Below are 19,869 nucleotides of genomic sequence, written 5' to 3'. Positions count from 1 at the left end.
GAAGGAGAAGTCAGGTGAGCATCTTTGGAAACTCACCAGCTGCTGGGTGAACACAGGACGGTGGTGAGGGACGTGAGGAAAAGAGACTGGATTGGAAGCCACTGTAGTAGCCCCGTGGTTGGGATCCTTGGCCCTGAATCTGAGAAGGTGATGCAGCAGGTAGAAAGCATCTTTGCTTTCAACTACATGAAACGTAACTTTCAAACCCATTTCTGGTTTTAGGAGAGCCGGGATAAGCGCTATCTGATCCAGAAGCTAACGGAAGCCCAGAAGGATGTGCGGAGCCATTAGGCTGAGCCTGAAGACGCCGCGCCGCGTGCTGCTCAGCTGGTGACTGTCGCACCCACAAAGCCCGCCTGGGTTTTGAGCAGAAATTTCAAAATATATTTTTCTGGAATTTAGGCTTTTCCTGACGGGGACTCTGTGCAGCTCCGGTGGCCTGGTTATGGAACCCAGCCTCTAATTAGGGCTTTTGGTGACGTGGTAAAAGCAGGTCCAGCTCTAGGTCTTCTCCTGTAGACCTACAGCTCAGTGAGGACCCTTCCTGAGAGACGAACTTCTTATGCCATTTAAGCCTTGACAACAAAATCCGAATGGGAGAGACATTCTTTTTAAAAAGCTTTGTTGTTTGTCTTTAGAAGTTAACCAGAGGTCATCCATTTCTGAAACTGGGTTTCCTTGGAACCCATGTCTAGAAACTGAAGAGGGCTCCTTAAATGTAGTGTCCCTCTTGAACGGTCTGAAGAGAAATCCTTGAATCTTGATGTTTAGAACAGGTGGTGAGAACAGGGAGAGGATCGTCATGATCTGCTACCTGGTAGCAGAAGGGAAGAAAAGTGGGTCCCTGCTTTGTGAATACATGAGTAAGCAGTCCCTGAAGTGTCCCCATCAGTCCTCTCCAGGAGGGGCCTTGTGGCCTTGTTTTCTGAGCTATCTGGGTATTTCCTGCAGCCTTATCACTCAGGGGAAAACCTCCTTCAGCCGACTCTCCTCCACAAACCTCAGTTTCCATGTGGTCCTGAGTTCTGAGATTTGGCAAGAGGAACCTGTACCATCAAAAGTAGGAGGCTTGTTCATCTCAGTGTTCCATTGCCCTTCTTGCCTCGAGGTCCCCATTTCTAAAGGACACTTCACATTCCTGAGCCAGGCTGGAAAGAGCTGTTGAGTAATTGCAGCTGAGAGTTACCTGCCTGAGTGTTCCAGTGTGGAGATCACAACTCAGTCCAGTGAAAATATACCAAACCAGACTGGATCAGCCAGCCCTGGTTTCTTAAGTACACATTTCCACATTTTCAAGAGCTATTGTTTGCTTTCCTGTGCTGAACATTTTTAAATGCGTAGGCCTTTATTTTGCAAAGCATTACATGAGCAGAATCTCTCTTAAGATTTCCGTTATGGTAACAGTAATTTCTGTTACCGTGAAGACCCTATGCAATAAATACCTCATTGTAAACGTACCTGAAATTGATAACCCTGGACCTTTTAGTAGAAGGTCTAAGTTATTGCTTAATATAACCTGTTTTCATTTACATGTCTCAAAATCTTTTCTTAAAGTACTGTAATTTTGTAATAGACCGTTTTCTTCCTGCCATTGTTTTTCTTCCTTTCTCTGGTTCCAAACCTTTCCTGGAATTTAAAGTTGGATACAGGTTTTGGAAAGCTGCTTCTAAGAATAATTCCCTCCTACCCACTCAACATCATCCCAGTACTCAAAACTGATTAGCTCCTTGCTCTGAGGGGGAAAGCAAGCTGTCGGAGCTTATAGATTTCTATACTCGTGTTCCTTTGTTGCAATCATTTTTTTCTTTCTTTTTTGGGGATGCGGATCAAACCCAGGTCCTCACACATGCTAAGCACACACTCTTACCAAGCTACAACCCCAGCTCCAACTCAACCTTCTTCTTCCACAAAGGTCGTATTAACAGGAGTATTTATGTTCCTGTTGGACTGATGAGTTTTTCAAGTTTTGTTACAGTTCATGAGTTTCTGAATGTAACTGGCGTCATGGCATTTTGAGAAACCGAAAGTTCATTCTAGCATTTCTGAAAAAAACAAGTTTTAATTGTAAGCATTTCTGCATTGTGCCTCTGTGCCTCTGTATGTATTATGTCTCTGCCTGTACCAGGCTTCTAAAGAGAGTCGTGTGTGTGTGTGTGTGTGTGTGTGTGTGTGTGTGTGTGTGTGTGATGAATAAAATGAAAATATATTGCTGTTTTCATTCCATTTTAAAACTGATCCTGAAACAAATAACAGTAGTTTTAGTTAAAATGCTGCTAATTTGCATACCTCTTACTTGAATGTTTTGATATGTTTTGATAAGTTTAATAATTTCAAGTGATGTCTGTATAATTTTTAAAGTATGGCTGTCTAACACATGTGCATTAAAACTACTGATTAAACAGCATCTTTGAGGTTTTAAGATGTAATTGTATATATTCGAACCCATGGAGGCTTCTCATTGGCAATCAAGTGATCACGAAAAACAAGTCTGTTGTTGCTCTTGGCCTTTTCTGAAAATTAGATGAAAGAACTGTTTAATGACACCATCAGAGGAATGCTTTTAAGACTCCTTGGCTCTGTTGAAGCCTAGAAGTGTACTTGTGCTTTTTAAACTTATAACACATAAAATTATTTCAGGCATTCCTCATCCCACTTCCAGAGAAAACCACTGATAATATTCATTTTCATTCTTCCAGAAAATTGATACATTCATGCAGGCATATACATGTGAGCGTATGTTGTGAAATACGGATTTCCAAACTTCTTTTTTCTCCTTAATAACATCTTGAAGACCTTTCCATGTAAGCAGTGATCTCATTCTTTTTTTATGGCTGTGTAGCATTCCACTGCACCCGTGGATATTTGACTATGCAACCATTAATGGATGTCTGGATTGTTTCTGCCTCCCCCCACCCTTTGAAAAACACTGGGAGCTAGAATTTTTAAAGCTCCTGCAAACATTTCTGTGTTGCCCCATTCTGTTGTTTTTCGTAAGGCCGACTTGCAGGTTCTTGCAATCATAAAATGTTCTTATCCTGGCAAAGAAAAGAATCCAGTTAGGCAAGTCTTTAGTTTGCATCGACTCTTCAGTTGGCAAAGTGAATTCCTGCAGCTACACATCAAATTGCTGCTACCCACTTGTGTTAAGTATTGGAGAAGAAGGAATTAATGTCGCCAGGGTAGCAATACAAGGTCCAATTCTTAAGAAATGAGAACTTCTGAGCCTATCTCCTTTATGTAGTGTGTGACTTTACTTAGTTCTACTTCGTGTATTTTGTGTCTAATGTATGCAATGTGCTTGGGGCACAGGATAGCTTTGCATCTGGCTTCAGCCTGTGATTTTGTACAATTGTCTTTTCTGCAATAAAGTACCCTTATTTTTTTTAAAAAAATATTCTTTTTAGTAGTAGATGGACACAAGACCTTTATTTTATTTACTTATTTTTATGTGGTGCTGAGGATCGAACCCAGTGCCTCACATGTTTTGGGCAAACACTCTACCACTGATCCACAACCCAGCCCTCCCTTATTTTTAAAATAGAAAAACAATACAAAAATTGCTTTTAGATTTAATAATTGAATTAGGGAGTAATGTTTTTTTTTATTTTTGAGATTTTGTTTTGACACTTAAAAAACGGAAACTACAGAGAAAATTTTAAATTATTCCTGAGTATCATGTATGGACACCCACTGTTAATCTTGGCAAAATTGCTTTTAGTATAGAAAGTTATGAAGAGAAGAAAACCCGGAAATAAGGAAAGAAAGAAAATTTTAGTATTCTCACTTCTTTTTCACTAAAGACTTGTGTTATCAAAAGTTCATTATCAACATTTCAGTAGGCTACATAATATAACAGCATTCAGATGATTCAGTTTTTAACATTCCCTTAGTGCTTAATATTTTATTTCCAAATTACCCCAATAATAAATGACTGGAACATCATACATGTTTGTCAACACTTTTTCTCCTTAAGAACAGAGACCTAGAGACTTTTAGCAAAGCTTTTGAACATGCTGAGGCATTTGGGAGCCAATTTATACTTTCAGTAGCTTTATGTGAGACTGTTACATTACATCATTATTAAGAACTTAAGATTCATCATAATTTTGAATTAGTATATATAGTGTATTAATTTGAACATTGTAGACAACTAGCAATCTAAATTCAATTTTATAAGGTCAGTTCATCTTAAAATCTTTTATAGTAAACTTGGGAAAACTATATAAAAAATCCAAGGGTGCAAAATGAAAGTTCCCCCTTCTGAAAGTCTCAACCTTCTGATGTTAACCAATATCAAACGTTTTATTTTATATTCTTTCAGATGTGCATCTTCAATTCTTTTTCTGTCCTTATATAATACATCACTCATTTGAAAAATTATATTGGTTGGATAGATCCCCTACAAGTAGGACTGTCATCTTAGTGGATATATGCTTTCAGAAGTACATGTTGCAGGGCCGGGGTGTGGCTCAGAGGTAGAGCATTCACCTAGACTCGGTTCAATCGTCAGAACCACATAAAAATAAAGGGGGCTGGGGATGTGGCTCAAGCGGTAATGTGCTCGCCTGGCAAGCGCAGGTAGCTGGGTTGATCCTCAGCACCACATAAAAATAAAAATAAAATAAAGATGTTGTGTCCACCGAAAACTGAAAAGTAAATATTAAAAAATTATTTCTCTCTAAAATAAATAAATAAATAAAGGCACTTACAACTAAAAAGAGAACATGTTGCAATTTTTTCCTCTTGAAAAAAAAAAAAGTTGCAACAGTATAAAGGCACAGCAATAAAGTGGGTACAAAGTACAATATATATTCTGTAGGAAATCTGAAAATTGAGGACTGGGAAGAAAGTTAAAGTGGGCTGTCGGGCCTACTGAAGGCAACACTATTGACCCCGTGGCGACCTGAGTTTCACTGTGTAATTTCTACTGTGTGTGTTTTTGGTTTTCCGTTCTGTTTTGGTACCGGGCATTGAACCCGGGGCGCTTTACCACTGAGCTATTTATTTTGGGACAGTCTTGCTAAGTTGCTGTGGGCCTCGCTAATAATTGCGGAGTCTGGCCTCGAAACTGGGATCTTCCTGCCTCGGCCCCCCTGGGATTACCGGGGTGCGCCACTGCATCCCACTAATTTCTAGTTTTTATGTAGGAAACAGAAAAATCTTCTACGGAGGTAAAGCAAAAGGTACAACAGCTCTGTCAATAACCCCCCTGGTCGTCTTTCCCGGGAAGTTCGATGAGAAACCTTGAGCCTGTCCAGACATTTCTTAAGAGCAATTTAGCATTCTTATCGCCATAGCAACCCAGTGATTGATAGGGACCGCATCCAATAGACTGGGTCCATTTGCAGCTCTCAGCCAATCACGTAAAAGCGTGGGCCTGGGGCGCTTCCACTGGTACCAGGGCGAGTTGCGTTATTCTTTACGTCTGTTTACATAATCATTCCGCGCCAAGAGCACAATTGACCCGCAGAGCTAAACAGCGTCTGCTTTGTGAGCCGGGAGATGAGTTGCGCCGGGGCGGCGGCAGCTCCCTCCCTATGGCGGCTGCGCTTGGGCGCCCGGCGGCCCCTCTCAGGTAAAGCGGGGACACGCGGCCGCGGTATTGCGTTGGGTCAACGGGCCGGGGAAAGCTTCAGGTTCGGGTCGGAGAGGTCACGGGGAAGACGTTCTTATACGTCACAGGCACGCGACGGTGCGAGACTGCGTGACGTCAGCCGGGGGCGGGGTTTGTAGTACGCCGCGAGAGTGACAGGTGGATTTCGGAGGTGAAGCTTGGTTGGGGCTTTGGCTTAGGGTTGGCTCCGTGGGTGATGACGTAATCGCAGACCTGCCCTGAAATACACTGAAGACCGAAGTTTTGAACTTGTATAGACAGTGTTGCCTGCCCAGGCTTGAGCCCGAGACCGTTTTTCTGCTAAAAATGTAGTTATTATATACACTTACAAATATGAGACGATACCCACTATTCTCATGAATATGTGCTAATTTTAAAATGGAGATTAGCATGAAAATGTTTACAGTGTGCCATCTGCAAGTGGAGATATTTCCTTGATTAATAAATGGATTCGAATTTTTAAATTTAAATATTAAAATTAAATATTAATATTTAAAATTAAATATTTAAATATTATTTAATACCAATTCATAAGCTGCTTTAAAATCCTCCCCTATACCACTGAAAAATTCCCAGGGACCGTCATTGGATATGGGATACATGGATATAAAATGATAAAATCGAGGGCACTGACCCTAGATTGCAAAGTATGCGATAATGCGATCAGAACTCAAAGACTTGTTGAATGTGAATTTTAATGCACTCCTGCTGAGCCGATGAGCATAACATAATAAGAATCACTCATTTTACTTATAAAATTACTTTGCTTCCCAGATCACAATTTATCCTCCTGATAACTCAGGAAGAAAAGTTTTATTATTATATGTTTTCCCTTCAAAGGAAATACCTTGGCCAGAGTGGTGGCATATGCCTATCATCCCAGCTGTGTGGGAGGCTGAGGCAGGAGGATCCCAAGTTTGAGGTCAGCCTGGGATATTTAGTAAGACCAGTCTCAAAATTAAAAAGGGCTGGGGACATAGCTCAGTGGTGGAACTCCCCTGGGTTCAGTCCCCATTGCTGGGAGGATGGGGGGATAGCCTGATTATGGGGAATTTTTTAATGTAAGAAATATTCCGATTTGTGTGATTTATATTAGAGATTGGAAAAACATTTTCTTTGTTTTTTAAATTGTACATGGTCCTTTTATGCTTTGCAGAAAAAAAATGATTGCTATCTGCAGACCCAGGGACATGTATTTCTGATTTTAGGCATTTTCATTCTGGGGCCCATCTCATGCTTTACAAAGATACTTTGCTGAGATTGTGAAAAAATGGAAATAGCAAATATTATGATACCCAGGCCTCTCACCACCCCTCCACAAACTCCACTACCCCCAGCACCACCCCTGACAGAAAACCCCAACTTATCAAGTGCCTACATCTGGTAGGTTCTTTTTTGTTCTGTTTGGGTATTGTGGATTGAACCCAGGAGCCTTTAACCACTGAAGCCCTTTTATTTTTTATTTTGAGACAGGGTCTCACTGAGTTGCTTAGGGCCTCACTAAATTACCGGCTTTAAACTTGTGATATTCCTGCCTCAGCCTCCTGAGTTGCTGGAATTATAGGCATGCACCACCATGCTCGGCAGGGTGCCTGAATCTGGAAGAGTGAAGTCATGTTAGGGAACAGTCTAGTCTGTTTTAAACATAAACATAATCCTGCCCGTTGCCTGTTAATAGCCCTGTTAATCTGTGTAGGTTTGAACTCAACCTGCATACTCAGCCCCTTGCTATTTCCCAGTAATTTTTTTAAATGTACTGGGTTGTCCCTAACTTTGTTTCCCATAATATGTTTTTGGGTGCTGGTACAAGTGAAAGAACAAGCAAACAAGATAATTTTGAAAAATTGAGCCAACTCTTCAACTTCCACTATTAGATCCCATCTTTTTCTACAAGGAGATCAGTCTGCTGGAGGCCCCAGTCCTTGGACTTGGAGGCAGACACTTATGCCAGGCTACCTTAACTTTGTGCAAGGTCTCACATTGTTCTCCACATGAAACATGACCATGGGCATCAGTGACCCACTGTGTACAGCCCTGAGTGGGGTAGTATGATTGTCAGGTCTTAGACCCCATCTGGTCTTTGATCTCTGGCTCTTGGACTCAACCAGACTCTTCAGTCAGACATGCTCAGTGAGACAGAGCAGGTCATGCAGAGGAGGAGACCAAAGCAGAGTCAGGATACTTCGGAATCTCATATCCACACTTCTTTGTTTAAAGACCCGAACTGATAGAAAAGTTCAAATTAAGAACCACCCCAGATTCTACCAAGCCTATGCGTTGACCTTGTGTCCAAAGCCCTCAAGCATTTTTAAATGGAAGAACCATAGGTGTACCCAAAATAAGTTTTTTCACACATATTCTGGTTGTGAAAAGATACAATAGTCACAGCATAAGTGCCATGAAACACATTTCAAAATGATTCCAGTGTAGGTCAGAGTTGACACTACCAACTACTTGACCTCTGTGTCTCAATTTTCAATCTGCCAAATGGGGCAAACCCACCTTAGACACCTAAGCATACTACGGTGTTAGAGACTGTAAACAAGTCAGGATGGCACCTAGCATTTTGCCAGGGGGAGGAACCCTTCTCTTGGGGGGGTACTTCTTGAGATCCCCTAATTTTGGGCTCAGATTAACCATTTATTGATGTTTTTAAAAATTAAATCCAGTGTGTCCTAAAGAGTTTACATTTTGAAGATAAGAGGAGTTCAGTTGAAGTGATTTGGGACCAAATGATAAAGATAAAAAAACCAAAAAAACACCTGAGCCACAGGGCTGGGCTCTGAAGACCCAGTGCCCAAAGGGTGGTGTTTAGGAGGATGTCAGCTGTGGGTTCCACCTTTGCCTGCAGAGGCTTGTGGAATACCTGAGGTGGGGTGGGACGGGAGCTTCCTGGAGATCAGCCGGGGAGGGGCCGAGTGTGACATCAGTCACAGCCTGGGTTGGAGAGAACAGGGGGAGGAGGGGGTGAACTGGGAACCATGCCCCCTGGAAGTGGTCGCCAGGGTCACCATTCCCTGGTGAGAAGACAGGCTGGGCCTTTCCAGATCTCTACCCTTAAAGTGAAGTAGAAGCCCAGATCGTTAGGTGAGATCTTCTATGTTTTAGCACTGCAGGTTCACACTGTCCAACACTACGAAACACTTCCTCGTTTAACACTGCAGAACGCACCGTGGGCACGTCTGCCCAGAGGAGGTCGTTCATGACCTTCGTCCTAAAGTGCCCCCTGTCTGTTAAGTATCTCAGCCAGGCAAGGTGGCACATCTATTCAGGAGGCTGAGACGGGATCACAGGTTCAAGGCTGGCCTGGGAACATAGAGAGACCCTGTCCCCAAATAAAATCAGAAGGGCTGGGGCATGTGGCTCAGTGGTAGAGGCCTAGCACGTGTGATGCCCAGGGTTGCGGTGTCCCCGGTGCAGAAAGCGGGAAGGGAGGGAGAAAGAAGCGTCTGGATTTCTCCTGGGAGTAAGAAGGACCCACACCCGCATTGCAGCTTGCGGAAGCAGAGTCGGCGCGAGGGCCCGCAGTTCTGGGATGACCTTAGACAACGTCAACCGCGCCGCCCTGGACCGAATCATCCGGGTGGATCATGCAGGTGAATATGGAGCCAACCGAATCTATGCAGGCCAGATGGCCGTCCTGGGCCGGACAAGCGTCGGGCCGGTCATTCAGGTGGGCACTTCCTTCTTCTCAGCCTGGTCCCCGGATGAGCGGATCTGAAGGCCTTGCAGTAATGACCACATCAGTCACGCATTCCTTCCCCAGGGAGGTGCTGCCACCCTCCAGAGAGCGCATGCTGGTTCCTGGGGGCAAGGTGTGGAGCACAGACTCAAAGGGCAAGAAGAGACCAACCGCGTGTGGGTGGCATTCAGAGTTCATGGTGTGCACACACAGTGACCCAGAACATTGAGAAGAGAATAATGAACAGCTCAAACATTTGATACCAATAGTACTTACCTTCACCCATGCTTTCACCCCAGATCCCAAGCTCACTCAAGCCAGTGGTTGGGGTGTGGGACCATCCAAGATGAGTTGCCTGCTCTGAGTCCTAGGGCAAGTTACTTACCCTCTCTGTGCCTCACATTCTTCATCTGTATAATGGGGATGATGATAGTTTGCTCTTCACCAGGTGGTTGTGGATTGAGCAGGTGACCTGTGTGAAGCCGTTTGACAGTAGCTGGCACTAAGAAGGGCCACCTGCGTGTTGGCTGTTTCCATGCTACTTTTTGCATTTGATAGCAGTAGTGGTCACTTCCTGGTGATCTGGAGGGAATTAGCTAGTTAACGTTCTGTCCTCCTGGTTGTGAAATGGGTGAGACATCTTGCTCATGTGCATGGACCTGTACTTGGGATGACAGGCTCCTCTGTTGGTTTGTTGGTATTCCCTTCTCGGTGACAAAGACTCCTTTTAATCTGATGTTGTGTTTTTTCAATGACGTTGGGGACTGGGGAGACAGCGGTTGTCCTGGTCCCCGTTCCCCTTTGACCTCCTCCTGCCAGGCCAGTGGAGCCTCCGAAGCGCCTGCCTGTCTTCATTCTTCTGCTTCTTACAGAAAATGTGGGATCAAGAGAAGGACCATTTGAAGAAGTTCAACGAGCTGATGGTCGCCTTCCGGGTCCGGCCAACGGTTCTCATGCCCTTTTGGAACGTGGTGGGCTTTGCCCTGGGTGAGGCTTGTGTGAGCTTCAGGGTCTGGGTGATTCATCATGTGGGTCCCATTTACTCAGTTTTTTTTTTTTAAGTTAAATGATTGGATTTCCTTTTTCTCTTTTTCTTTCTTTCTTTCTTTCTTTTTTTTTTTTTTTTTTGCTTAAATTTCTTTAAGTGTTCTTTTATAAATAGAAAGTACAATAAAAACAAACAAGAGGGGGAACAAGCTAGGCTAATTCAGTTGTAGCCAGACACTGTCCCGGGCCCAGAGTCCAAACCTGAGGCTGCAAGCCCTTTTAAACAGGGAGCAGGGAGGAGAGTAGCTTGTTCAGAAGGTCAGAGGCACACTCACCCCAAGAGCAGACTTCCTCTTGGCAGTAATCAAGTTCAGAGACCCTCAGGATCTGGATGAGGCGGGGCTCACGCCTGCAATCCCAGCTGCTCTGGAGGCTGGGGCAGAAGAATCTCAAGTTCAAGGCCAGCCTGTCTCAAAGTCAAGTTTCAAGAGGACTGGCGGGGTGGGGGTGGGGCAGCTCAGTGGTAGATGGTAGAGCGTGTGCCGAGTGTGCATGAGGCCCTGGGTTTCAGTGCCCAGCCCTGCAGGGGAGGGGGGGGGAGCACAGGAATGAGAAGAGCTTTCTCACCCTGTGATTCAGAGTCTAAGGGGGGTCCGGTCCCACCTCTAACTTTGCCCCTAGGGACACACGGTAGCATCTAAAGCATTTTCAGGGGTCACCTCTGAGCAGGTGCTGTGGCATCTAGCTGGCAGAGGTCAGGGATGTCATATATCTGACAATGCTCAGCACACACCCCGCCCCAAAGAATGACCCGGCCTCAAAAGTCCTGGTGCAGAGAATCCCTGGCGTAAGGCGATCTGCCTCCCCGGGGTTTCTGTCCCGTACTTTATCAGTCTGCACTTTATCAGTCTGCGTCTGGCGATTCCAGGGGCCGGGACTGCCTTGCTGGGGAAGGAGGGCGCTATGGCCTGCACCGTGGCGGTGGAGGAGTCCATAGCGCATCACTACAACAACCAGATCAGGACGCTGATGGAGGAGGACCCTGAAAAATACCAGGAGCTTCTTCAGGTGACTGACGGCGTTTGAAAGGGGCTGCCCGAGGGAGGAAGGACAGATTGGCACAGTTGGCGAGAAGACAGACTAAGGATGTTAAGGGATGACTCAGACAACTAATTGTTAGCACCTCATTTTAAAGTTGAACAAAATAGCTGGGTGTGGTTGTGCACGCCTGTAATTCCAGTGGCTAGGGAGGCTGAGGCAGGAGGATTGCGAGTTCAAAGCCAGCATCAGCAACTCAGTGAGACCCTGTTTTCAAATAAATACAAAATAGGGCGGGGAATGTGGCTCAGTGGTCAAGTGCCTTTGAGTTCAATCCTTGGTACCTAAAAAAATAAAAATAAAAAGATTTGAACAAAATGAAGCACAGAGAGGTGTAGCCATTTGCTGTGGTCACACAGCCTGGGGAGAGCAGGGCTACACCCGACACCTCCTGTGCTTTGCTGCACATCCCTATCTTTGGTGGATTCTGAAGAGTGAATGAGACTAAATGGATGAAGTAATAGATGTCCTCAGATAATTTTCCATAAAATTGGGGAACTGTTTAAATTTGGTAGTTTCATTTTCCTGTTCTTAGAGATGGGGTCTTGCTGCGTTGCCCAGGTTGGCTGGAATTTCTGGGCTCAAGTTATCCTCCCACCTCGGCCTCCCGTGGGCTGCATCTGCAGGTGCGCACCTGCACACCCAGCTCTACGGAACCATTGAGTTTTTAAAGCCCAAATCAGAAGCTGGCAAACCCCAGCCTGTGTCCACCCCTGTTCTATAAATAAAGTTTTATTGGAACACAGCCGTGCCCACCGTTTGCATTGGGGCTGCCACACACACACACACACACACACACACACACACACACACGGCAGTGGCGGAGTGGAGTGCTGCAGCTGCACGCAGGGAGCACCCAGCAGCCTTGACTGGCACTCTGTGGCCCCTCCTGGGGACAGTGGCCTACCCCAGCCCTAGACCTGACACGAAGGGTTGGCCTTTGGAATAAGGTGAACCTCGGGCGAGTGGCGCTGACTTGAGGCACCTTCCTTTTATTTAAGTAGGTGATAAAGAAGTTTCGAGATGAAGAGCTTGAGCACCATGACCTGGGCCTGGACCATGACGCGGAATTGGTAGGGACCTGAGTCACTGAGGTGCTTTGGGAAGTGGAGGTTTCTGTTCCCAGAAGAACACACTGTAAAGCGCTGGCCGAAGGGAACCACCCCGTCACTTGCAAAAGCAGACCAGCAAGTGCGCGCTGCTCCAGAGTGGGATCCTGCTTCTGCCTGATGCCTGTCCTGTCCCCAGGGCCTCGAACGTCCCCTTTCCTGTGAGAAACGGGATGACGCCGGGATTTTGGCAGTGGCAGACGCATTCCTGTCTCTCAAATAGCTTTTGTCTCAAGTTAAAATAAATTGCTTCCTAGATCTTATTTCTGATTCAGAGAAGTCCACTCTGCCCTGGTGGCCCTGACTCACACAGAAGTGAGCATGTGACATGTTTCCCGTGGCTTTTGTTTGTTGTGCAGTGCTGGGGACTGAGCCCAGGGCTTCCCAAGTGTTGGACACACACTCTGTGTCCCCAGCTCTTGTTTTTGTGATGTGTTTTTATTAGTGGTTACAGTTACCCACGATACTGGGGTTCATTTTGACAACCGCATGCGTGGACTCTCGTTAGACCCGTCTGAGTCTCCCGTGCGCCCTCTTACCCCCCCCCCCCCGTCCCTCCCCCATCTCCTTTGTCTCCTCAACTGATCTTCCTTTGGTTTATTTGTTGATTTTTAAATCAGTGCTTTGTAGACACATGAAGGTGGGTTTGCAGTGGGCCATTCATACGTGGGTGGGAGGGTCAGTGAGTTTCACCGCCCATGTTCCCCTCCACCCCCTCAACCCCTCTCTCCCCCTCTTGTGGTTTCTAACAGGCCCCAGCATACGCCGTCCTGAAGAGCGTTATCCAGGCCGGGTGCAGCACGGCGATCTATTTATCAGAACGACTTTAAAGTCTGCCTACTCCTCCCTTCTGTAAAGACAGTGGCTGTTTCATGAGTGACACTTACGGAGAAGGAACTGTACAATTATTATTATGTGAATCTTGTTAATAAACTAGAAGTTTTTCGTTTTTCGTGAAGAAAGCTTTCCAGTGCTGGTTTCTTCCTGCAGTCGGACGCCTAAGGCTCATAGGTCACCGGGTCCGTTCAAATGGCAGCAAAGGAAGCGGGTCCTTGTTTGGTCTCGTGGTTAATTTTGTCCTACAGCTTCAAGAACGAATCAGTAAGTCAATAGGAATCTTTTTTTTTTTTTTTGTCTGTTTGTGATGCTGGGGATGGAACCCAGGGCAGCAAGCTTGCTAGGCAAGTGCTATACCTCGGGCTCCCTCCCCAGCCTCAGGGACCTTTAAGGGGGAACAAGCTGGAGTTCACTGATGACAAATGGCAGTTTAAAACCTGAGGGTGTTCAAGTTTTACTGAGCAAGATTATGAAGTCCGTGGAGTCGCTGAAGGTGTCAGTGTTTCTGCTCTGAGCTGTGTGTGTTGGGGTGGGGTCTGTGGTCTCAACACTGTCCTCCACCCACAGGTCCCAGGAGGTGGGCCATTAGGAGGTGATCAGGCCAGGGGTTAGAGGCCTCAGGAATGGAGCTAGCAGCCATACAGGAGGCCTGACACGCCTCAGCCCTTCCACCCTGTGCCACAGAGGGCGCCGTCCCTGTGGAGGGGACCGTCACCAGACCCGAATCTGCTGGCACTTTGACCTGGGACTCCTTGGCCTCCAGAACCCTGAGCAGGACATTCTTGTTGTTTATAAGCCACCAGCCTGCGCTGTTTGGTTCCAGCAGCTAGAACAGAGACGGGTGTGTTGATCCCAGCAAAGAGCAGGCCGACTTGTGGATTATTTACAAAGTCAAATTATAACCATTTCCTTAAGGTCTGTTACCAAAGGAATGAACCGAAACTAACATTTTCATACTTTAGCTGGGTGTGGTGGTGCACACCTGTAATCCCAGCGGCCCTAAGCCACTCAGACCCTGTCTCTAAATAAAATACAAAAAAGGGCTGGGGGTGTGGCTCGGTGGTCAAGTGTTCCTGAGTTCAATCCCTGGTACCCCCCCCCCAAAAAAAAAAAGATTTTCATACTTTGGTTTCCAAATTTTAATATTATTCAATAAAATCTTAGATCAGTGGTTCTACTAACCATATGCCGAGTTCTGTTCGTGACTAAAAGGCTCAGGGGTCACTCCAGTTGAACTGGGCCGACTGGACTGGGCAAAATAACCACACGAGAGACACAAATACCTTTTTCTTTGGGGTCGCTGTGACGGCTCCTCTGACCTTAAAGGTCCACAGGAAGAGAGAGAGGGAGAGCATTTGCTGATCCCTGTTATTGAGGGAAGCTATTCAAATGAGGCAGGGGGTCAGGTTTCAGGGGGCTGAGTATCTTCATGATGTCCACTGTCAGCAGGTTGACTGACATCTGGGTAGGCCACACCCAAGGGCACAGTAAGAGAAGGGGACACACAAGGCACTTCCATGGAAGATTCTATCCTAAACAGGGCAAGGGGTTAGATTACAAAGGAACAGGTGAGCGTTGCTGAGAGCCATAGCTAAGTAAGAATGACGCATGGCAATTTCCTTGTCAGCCTACCCCATGTTGCTTAGAGGGAGGACTCTCCATTGTGGAAATGGGCTTGTTTGAGTAAGGTGACCCTGCTCAAGGACCAGGGTGGATCTGGGTTTAGGGAGGATCCTGCTGGATTAGGGTGGGTTTAGGGTGTATCCTGCTGGGAATAGGGCGTATCCTGCTGCCTCCAGGCACCCGCACCTTGAGTTCCCGTTGAGTTCTCGCGGGATTCAGAGAGTATTTGGGGATGCAGAGCCAGTGGAAGTGTGGATTTTCCCAGAACGTGCGTGTAGAGTGCCGGTGTGAGTTCGGGAATAAAGAGTTGCTGTTTGAATCTACAAGGTGTGAGTGGCTCGTGATTTTGTGCCCAGCCAGACTGCGGCAGAGCGTAGCTTCACCCCTGGGGCTGTAGCAAGACAAGCCTGGGCAGGAAGACACAAGTCACTCGAACCCTAGAAGAGCGGGGCAGTCTAGCAGCACAGGTGCCTGACGCCACATCGCCCAGCATGTGCGAGGTTGGTCTCCCGCAACTATAGGAAGTCCTTTGAAGCTTTTAATTTTTTTCATCTTGGCTGGGCACAGTGGTACACTCCTGTAGTCCCAGCTGCTTGGGGCACTGGGGCAGGAGGGTCTCTTGAGCCAGGCATTTGAAGTCAGCCTGGGCCATCTCTGAAAGGGGCAAAAATAAAATGCAGTTCTTAGACCAAAGGTTCTGGCTTGCCTAGGCTGGTGCCAGGCTCAGAATGATTTCAGAAGGTCCCCGGTGGTCCTAGTGATTCACACCTGGGAGCCCCACGCCAGATGCTGGCTTCTGTGACTTCGCCTCCCAGGGGCTGGCCTGGCTAGCTTTGTGTTGTCTGGATTCGTCCTCTGTGTCCTCCTTTCCACAACCAGGAGTGGATTCAGCTCAGTGATCTCGTGGATGTCTTCCAACAGTCCTCACAGTCAACACGGAGGGGAAGGGTGACAGTTCCTGGTTCAGGCCCGAGCTGTGCCGCCAGACGCCTGCTGCTTCCTTCCGTGGAGCTGGCCGCCCAGCCCCGTGTGCGGTGCTGCCTGTGGCCACGTTATCGCTCAGGGGGGCTTCGTCCTTCTCTCCTGTGGGAGGCCGTGAGTCGATGAAGGCCAAGCGTCTGCTCACCTAAAGGAAGGAGGTGGAAAGGAGGGGGGGGGAGGGGAAGAGGACGTTCCCAGGCAGCTGCAAGACTGCCCTGGATTCAGCCTCCAAATCTTCTTCCTGTCACCTTTGACCTCTGGATGCTGGAGGGTCCTCGGGTGCCGCTCTGGCCCTACTCTTGGCCCATCTTCTCAGGTATTTCCCTGTGTCTGCTTCCTCCACATTTAGATCTCAGGCCCGACTCCCATTTTCAAATACCCATCTGCCTCCCTGACTCCTCTTAGAAGTCGAAGAGGATTTCAAAGGCCCCAGGTGAACTCTCCACCCCAAACCTACCTCCTGCTCATGGCTGATGGCAATACCAGGCCCAGATCCACGCTGTCACCTCTGACTCCTGCCCGTCCCTGCCCTCTAGTCAGCCAGGACATCCTGTGACTCCAGATCCCTCCCACCACCTCCGCTGCCCCTCTCAGGCCCCACTACCCTCCCTCCCACCTGGACTCTTCCAGAAGCCTCCGGACCACCTCCTACTCCTCCCACAATCCGTTCTTAACTGGGCAGCCAATGTGATGAGCTCTGTGAGGGCAGGAAGCTTTGTTTTAGCCACCAATGCATAGTAAGTAGGTGCTCAATAAATAGTGACTATGGGACTGAATGGAGAAACAGCTCTCTTGAGAGGGGCAGTGCTCAATCAGAGAGTGCTTACCTATGGCGCATGAGGCCCTGGGTTCAGTCCCCAGCACAAACACACACATGTGCACACACACACACACACACACACACACACAGAACAAAAGAAATAGCTGTCCCATGTTAAAAGTCATTTTCAAATAACTAGTAATTCCAGGCTAGTTCCATGTGCATCTCAGCAAAATTCAATGGATATTTATTGAAAAAAAAAAACCACCAGGAAACTAAAGAAAGGCCACTCCAATGTTTCTTGCTAATGATTAAAAAAAACAATCTGGGTATCCAAGTGCAAAAGAATGAACTTGAACTCCAACCTCATAGCATCTTACGAAAATTAACACAAAATACACTAAAAATTCGATTGTTAGGTCACATCTACATGATCTTGAGTTAGGCTACAGTGTCTTCAGTATGACACCAAAGCACAAGCAACAAAAGAAAACTGTACTTCATCAAAACATAAACTTCTGTGCTTCAAGAGACACTGTCCAGCCAGGCTCAGTGGCACACACCTGTCATCCCAGGCTCCGGAGGCTGAGACAGGAGGATCATGAGTTCAAAGCCATCCTCAGCAAAAGTGAGGCGCTAAGCAACTCAGTGAGACCCTGTCTCTAAATAAAATACAAAATAGGGCTGGGGATGGGACTCAGTGGTCAAGTGCCCCTGAGTTCAATCCCTGGTACCAAAGGAAAAAAAAAAAAAAGACTGTCCAGAAAGTGAAACCATAGAATGAGAGGAGATATTTGCAAACATATTTCTGACGAGGGACTCATATCTAGAACATATAAAGAACACTTACAACTCAACAGCAAAAAGAGAAACGGCCCCATTAAAAAGAAGCTGGGTGCAGTGGTGCATGCCTGTAATCCCAGTGGCTTGGGAGGCTGGGGCAGGAGGATGGCCAGTTCTAGGTCAGCCTCAGCACCTTAGCAAAACCCTGTCTCTAAACGACATATAAAAAGGGCTGGGGATGTGGCTCGGTGGTTAAGACCCCTACTACCTAAAAAAGAAAAAAGAAAAGCACAACGAGAAGCCGTATCACAATCAATAGGATGACTGTCCCCCAAACGGTGGAAAACAGGTGTTGGTTAGGACGTGGGGAGACTGGAGTCCTCTGGTGGGAGTATTAAGCGGTGCAGGCACTTGGGGAAACAGCCTGACAGTTTCTTGTTGAAGATGATGTAGCAGCTCCTGGGTATGAACCCAACAGAATCAAAAACATGTTCCAACAAACACTTAGGTCATGCTCGGGCATGAGTCACTACACCCAGAGGAAATGACCCAGATGCCCATCAGCAGGGAATGGAAGAGCAAAGGGTGGTGTGCCTGCAACAGGACGCCCCCCAGCCACGAGAAGCAGGCGCACAGATGCCCACGGGAGCCTGGGGGGCCTTAAAAACAGGCTCGACGTGTCATCTTAAGGAAAAGGGACAGTGAAACCCCTCCCCATGTCCTTCAAGACCCCCTTCCTGTCCCAAAACCCCAGGGAGCTCGGGACGGCAGTGATGATGTCTATAGGAAGCTGCTCTCCTCCGGCCCCAGGCCAGGCGCTCCTTGGGACACTGGTGGGACAAGCAGCTAAGCCAGCCCAGGCTGCTGTGCCAGGCTCCTGCAGCCCCACAGAACTCCCTCTCTGAGTGGGCAGGGGGCAGAGCCGAGGGCACTGTGGAAAGGATGTGTGTCACCCATCTAGCCCTGGACAAAACACTGAGAGGGAGAGGAGGGGCTGCTGGCAGAGGGATGGGGGGACGGAGGTGCTGCCGCCAGCCTGTCGCCCCTGCACTCTCCTCAGCAGCTCTGATCTCTTGTTAGCTTTCCCCCAAAGCCACGTCTCCTGGGCTGTCTTCAGGCACTTTCCTTGGTCTGTTGGCAACCTGCCCCACCCCCCTGGCACAAACTGGCTGCGGATGAGACACTTGGGGACAGAGTTTCAGTACAGAAAGATGGATGTAATTCTGGAGATGGACGGAGGTGATGGTTGCCCAAGAGTGTCATTCTACTCAATGCCACTGAGCTGTACACTGCAAAATGGCTAAAAAAGCAGGTGGACATGGTGGTTGGTGAACCCACATGCTAAATGAAAGAAGCCAGACCCAAAAGGCCACTTTTTTTTTTTGGTACCCGGGATTGAACTCAGGGGCATTCCACCACTGAGCCACATCCCAGCCCTAGTTTGTATTTTATTTAGAGACAGGGTCTCACTGAGTTGCTCAGAGCCTCGATAAGTTGCTGAGGCTGGCTTTGAACTCATGATCCTCCTGTCTCAGCCTCCTGAGCTGCTGGGATGGTGTGCCCAAGCCCCAAAGGCCACTTTTGAGTCCATGTATAGGCAATGTCCAGAAGAGGCCAATCCGTAGAAACCAAATGTAAATCAGTGATTACCTCGGGCTGGGAGGAGATAAGGAGTCACTACTGATGGATGTGGATTGGCAGGGTGAGAATGTTCTAGAATGAGTGATGATGGTCATCAACTTTGTGGATCCAGTTAAGCCCACTGACACCCGCTGTAAATTCATGAAACATTAATTCACTGAAAAATTGTGAATTTTCTGGTATGTGAACCATAACAATAAAAAATACAGAGTATATAGTTCTAAAGCTGTATTTGAAGGTGTGGTCCAATCTGGGCAGTTAAACGGGAAGCACCATATTTACCCTAACCATGCTCCAGGCCAGCAGAGCACGTGGAAGCCTCAATCTCCCTGAGATTCTGGTGACATTTTTTTTGTCCTTCCATATCATTCTGCGTAAGTGTCGCAGCTCGGAGGCCGAGCCACATGAAGGCATTTTGTACCATCCTTATGAAAGGCCCAGATTGGCTGCTGTTGGCTTAGCCTCACCTTCAGAATCCATGGCTGATATTTTATACTTCTGAGAGCTTCCAGAACAATGCCAGAGAGATTTTCTGGACCCTCCTTTGATTGTTTTCAATTCCGTTACCTCTTGTCCTCGTGAATTAGTGTGACAGTCTTGTTGTCCCCTTACATCACGGCTCTGGCCTTTCAGGGAAATGTGATTTTCAAATTGGAGGTGATCCAAAGATGGGGCCAGGAAGACATTCTCGCGAGCAGGGCAGCTCCTCAGAGGCAATGGGGGCTCAGCGTTTTGGGTCTTGGATCCTCTCAGT

The 19,869-nt window shown here is 47.2% G+C and overlaps 2 protein-coding genes across 3 annotated transcripts in view; both read left to right on the top strand.

Annotated features, from left to right (window-relative positions):
* Positions 1-2,386, top strand: part of TMC7 (transmembrane channel like 7) — a 46,943-nt gene extending 44,557 nt beyond the window's left edge. For both annotated transcript variants that reach the window (XM_081298107.1, XM_081298108.1), the window contains one exon: positions 223-2,386. In XM_081298107.1, coding sequence (XP_081154233.1) covers positions 223-291 — 69 coding nt within the window. In that variant the 3' untranslated portion in view covers positions 292-2,386. The remainder of the gene's footprint in view (positions 1-222) is intronic.
* Positions 2,387-5,417: 3,031 nt separating this feature from the next.
* On the top strand, positions 5,418-13,452 carry COQ7 (coenzyme Q7, hydroxylase). Its single transcript, XM_081299007.1, has 6 exons — positions 5,418-5,575; positions 9,109-9,287; positions 10,169-10,283; positions 11,212-11,351; positions 12,386-12,454; positions 13,243-13,452. Exons 1-6 carry the CDS (start codon positions 5,503-5,505, stop codon positions 13,318-13,320), a joined length of 654 nt encoding a protein of 217 aa, XP_081155133.1. The 5' UTR covers positions 5,418-5,502; the 3' UTR covers positions 13,321-13,452.
* The last annotated feature ends 6,417 nt before the right edge of the window (positions 13,453-19,869 follow it).

This window comes from Spermophilus citellus (assembly GCF_964194105.1).
Source record: "Spermophilus citellus genome assembly, chromosome: 6".
Classification (NCBI taxonomy): Eukaryota; Metazoa; Chordata; class Mammalia; order Rodentia; family Sciuridae; genus Spermophilus; species Spermophilus citellus.
This window is presented reverse-complemented; position numbering and strand designations above follow the sequence as displayed.

Bases quoted from the DNA above. Each gene is read 5' to 3' on its own strand.
- COQ7 (XM_081299007.1), top strand. From the start codon at position 5,503: ATGAGTTGCGCCGGGGCGGCGGCAGCTCCCTCCCTATGGCGGCTGCGC. The intron at 10,284-11,211 runs GTGAGGCTTGTG...TGGCGATTCCAG, and splicing joins CGTGGTGGGCTTTGCCCTGG to GGGCCGGGACTGCCTTGCTG. The intron at 12,455-13,242 runs GTAGGGACCTGA...GGTTTCTAACAG, and splicing joins TGGACCATGACGCGGAATTG to GCCCCAGCATACGCCGTCCT.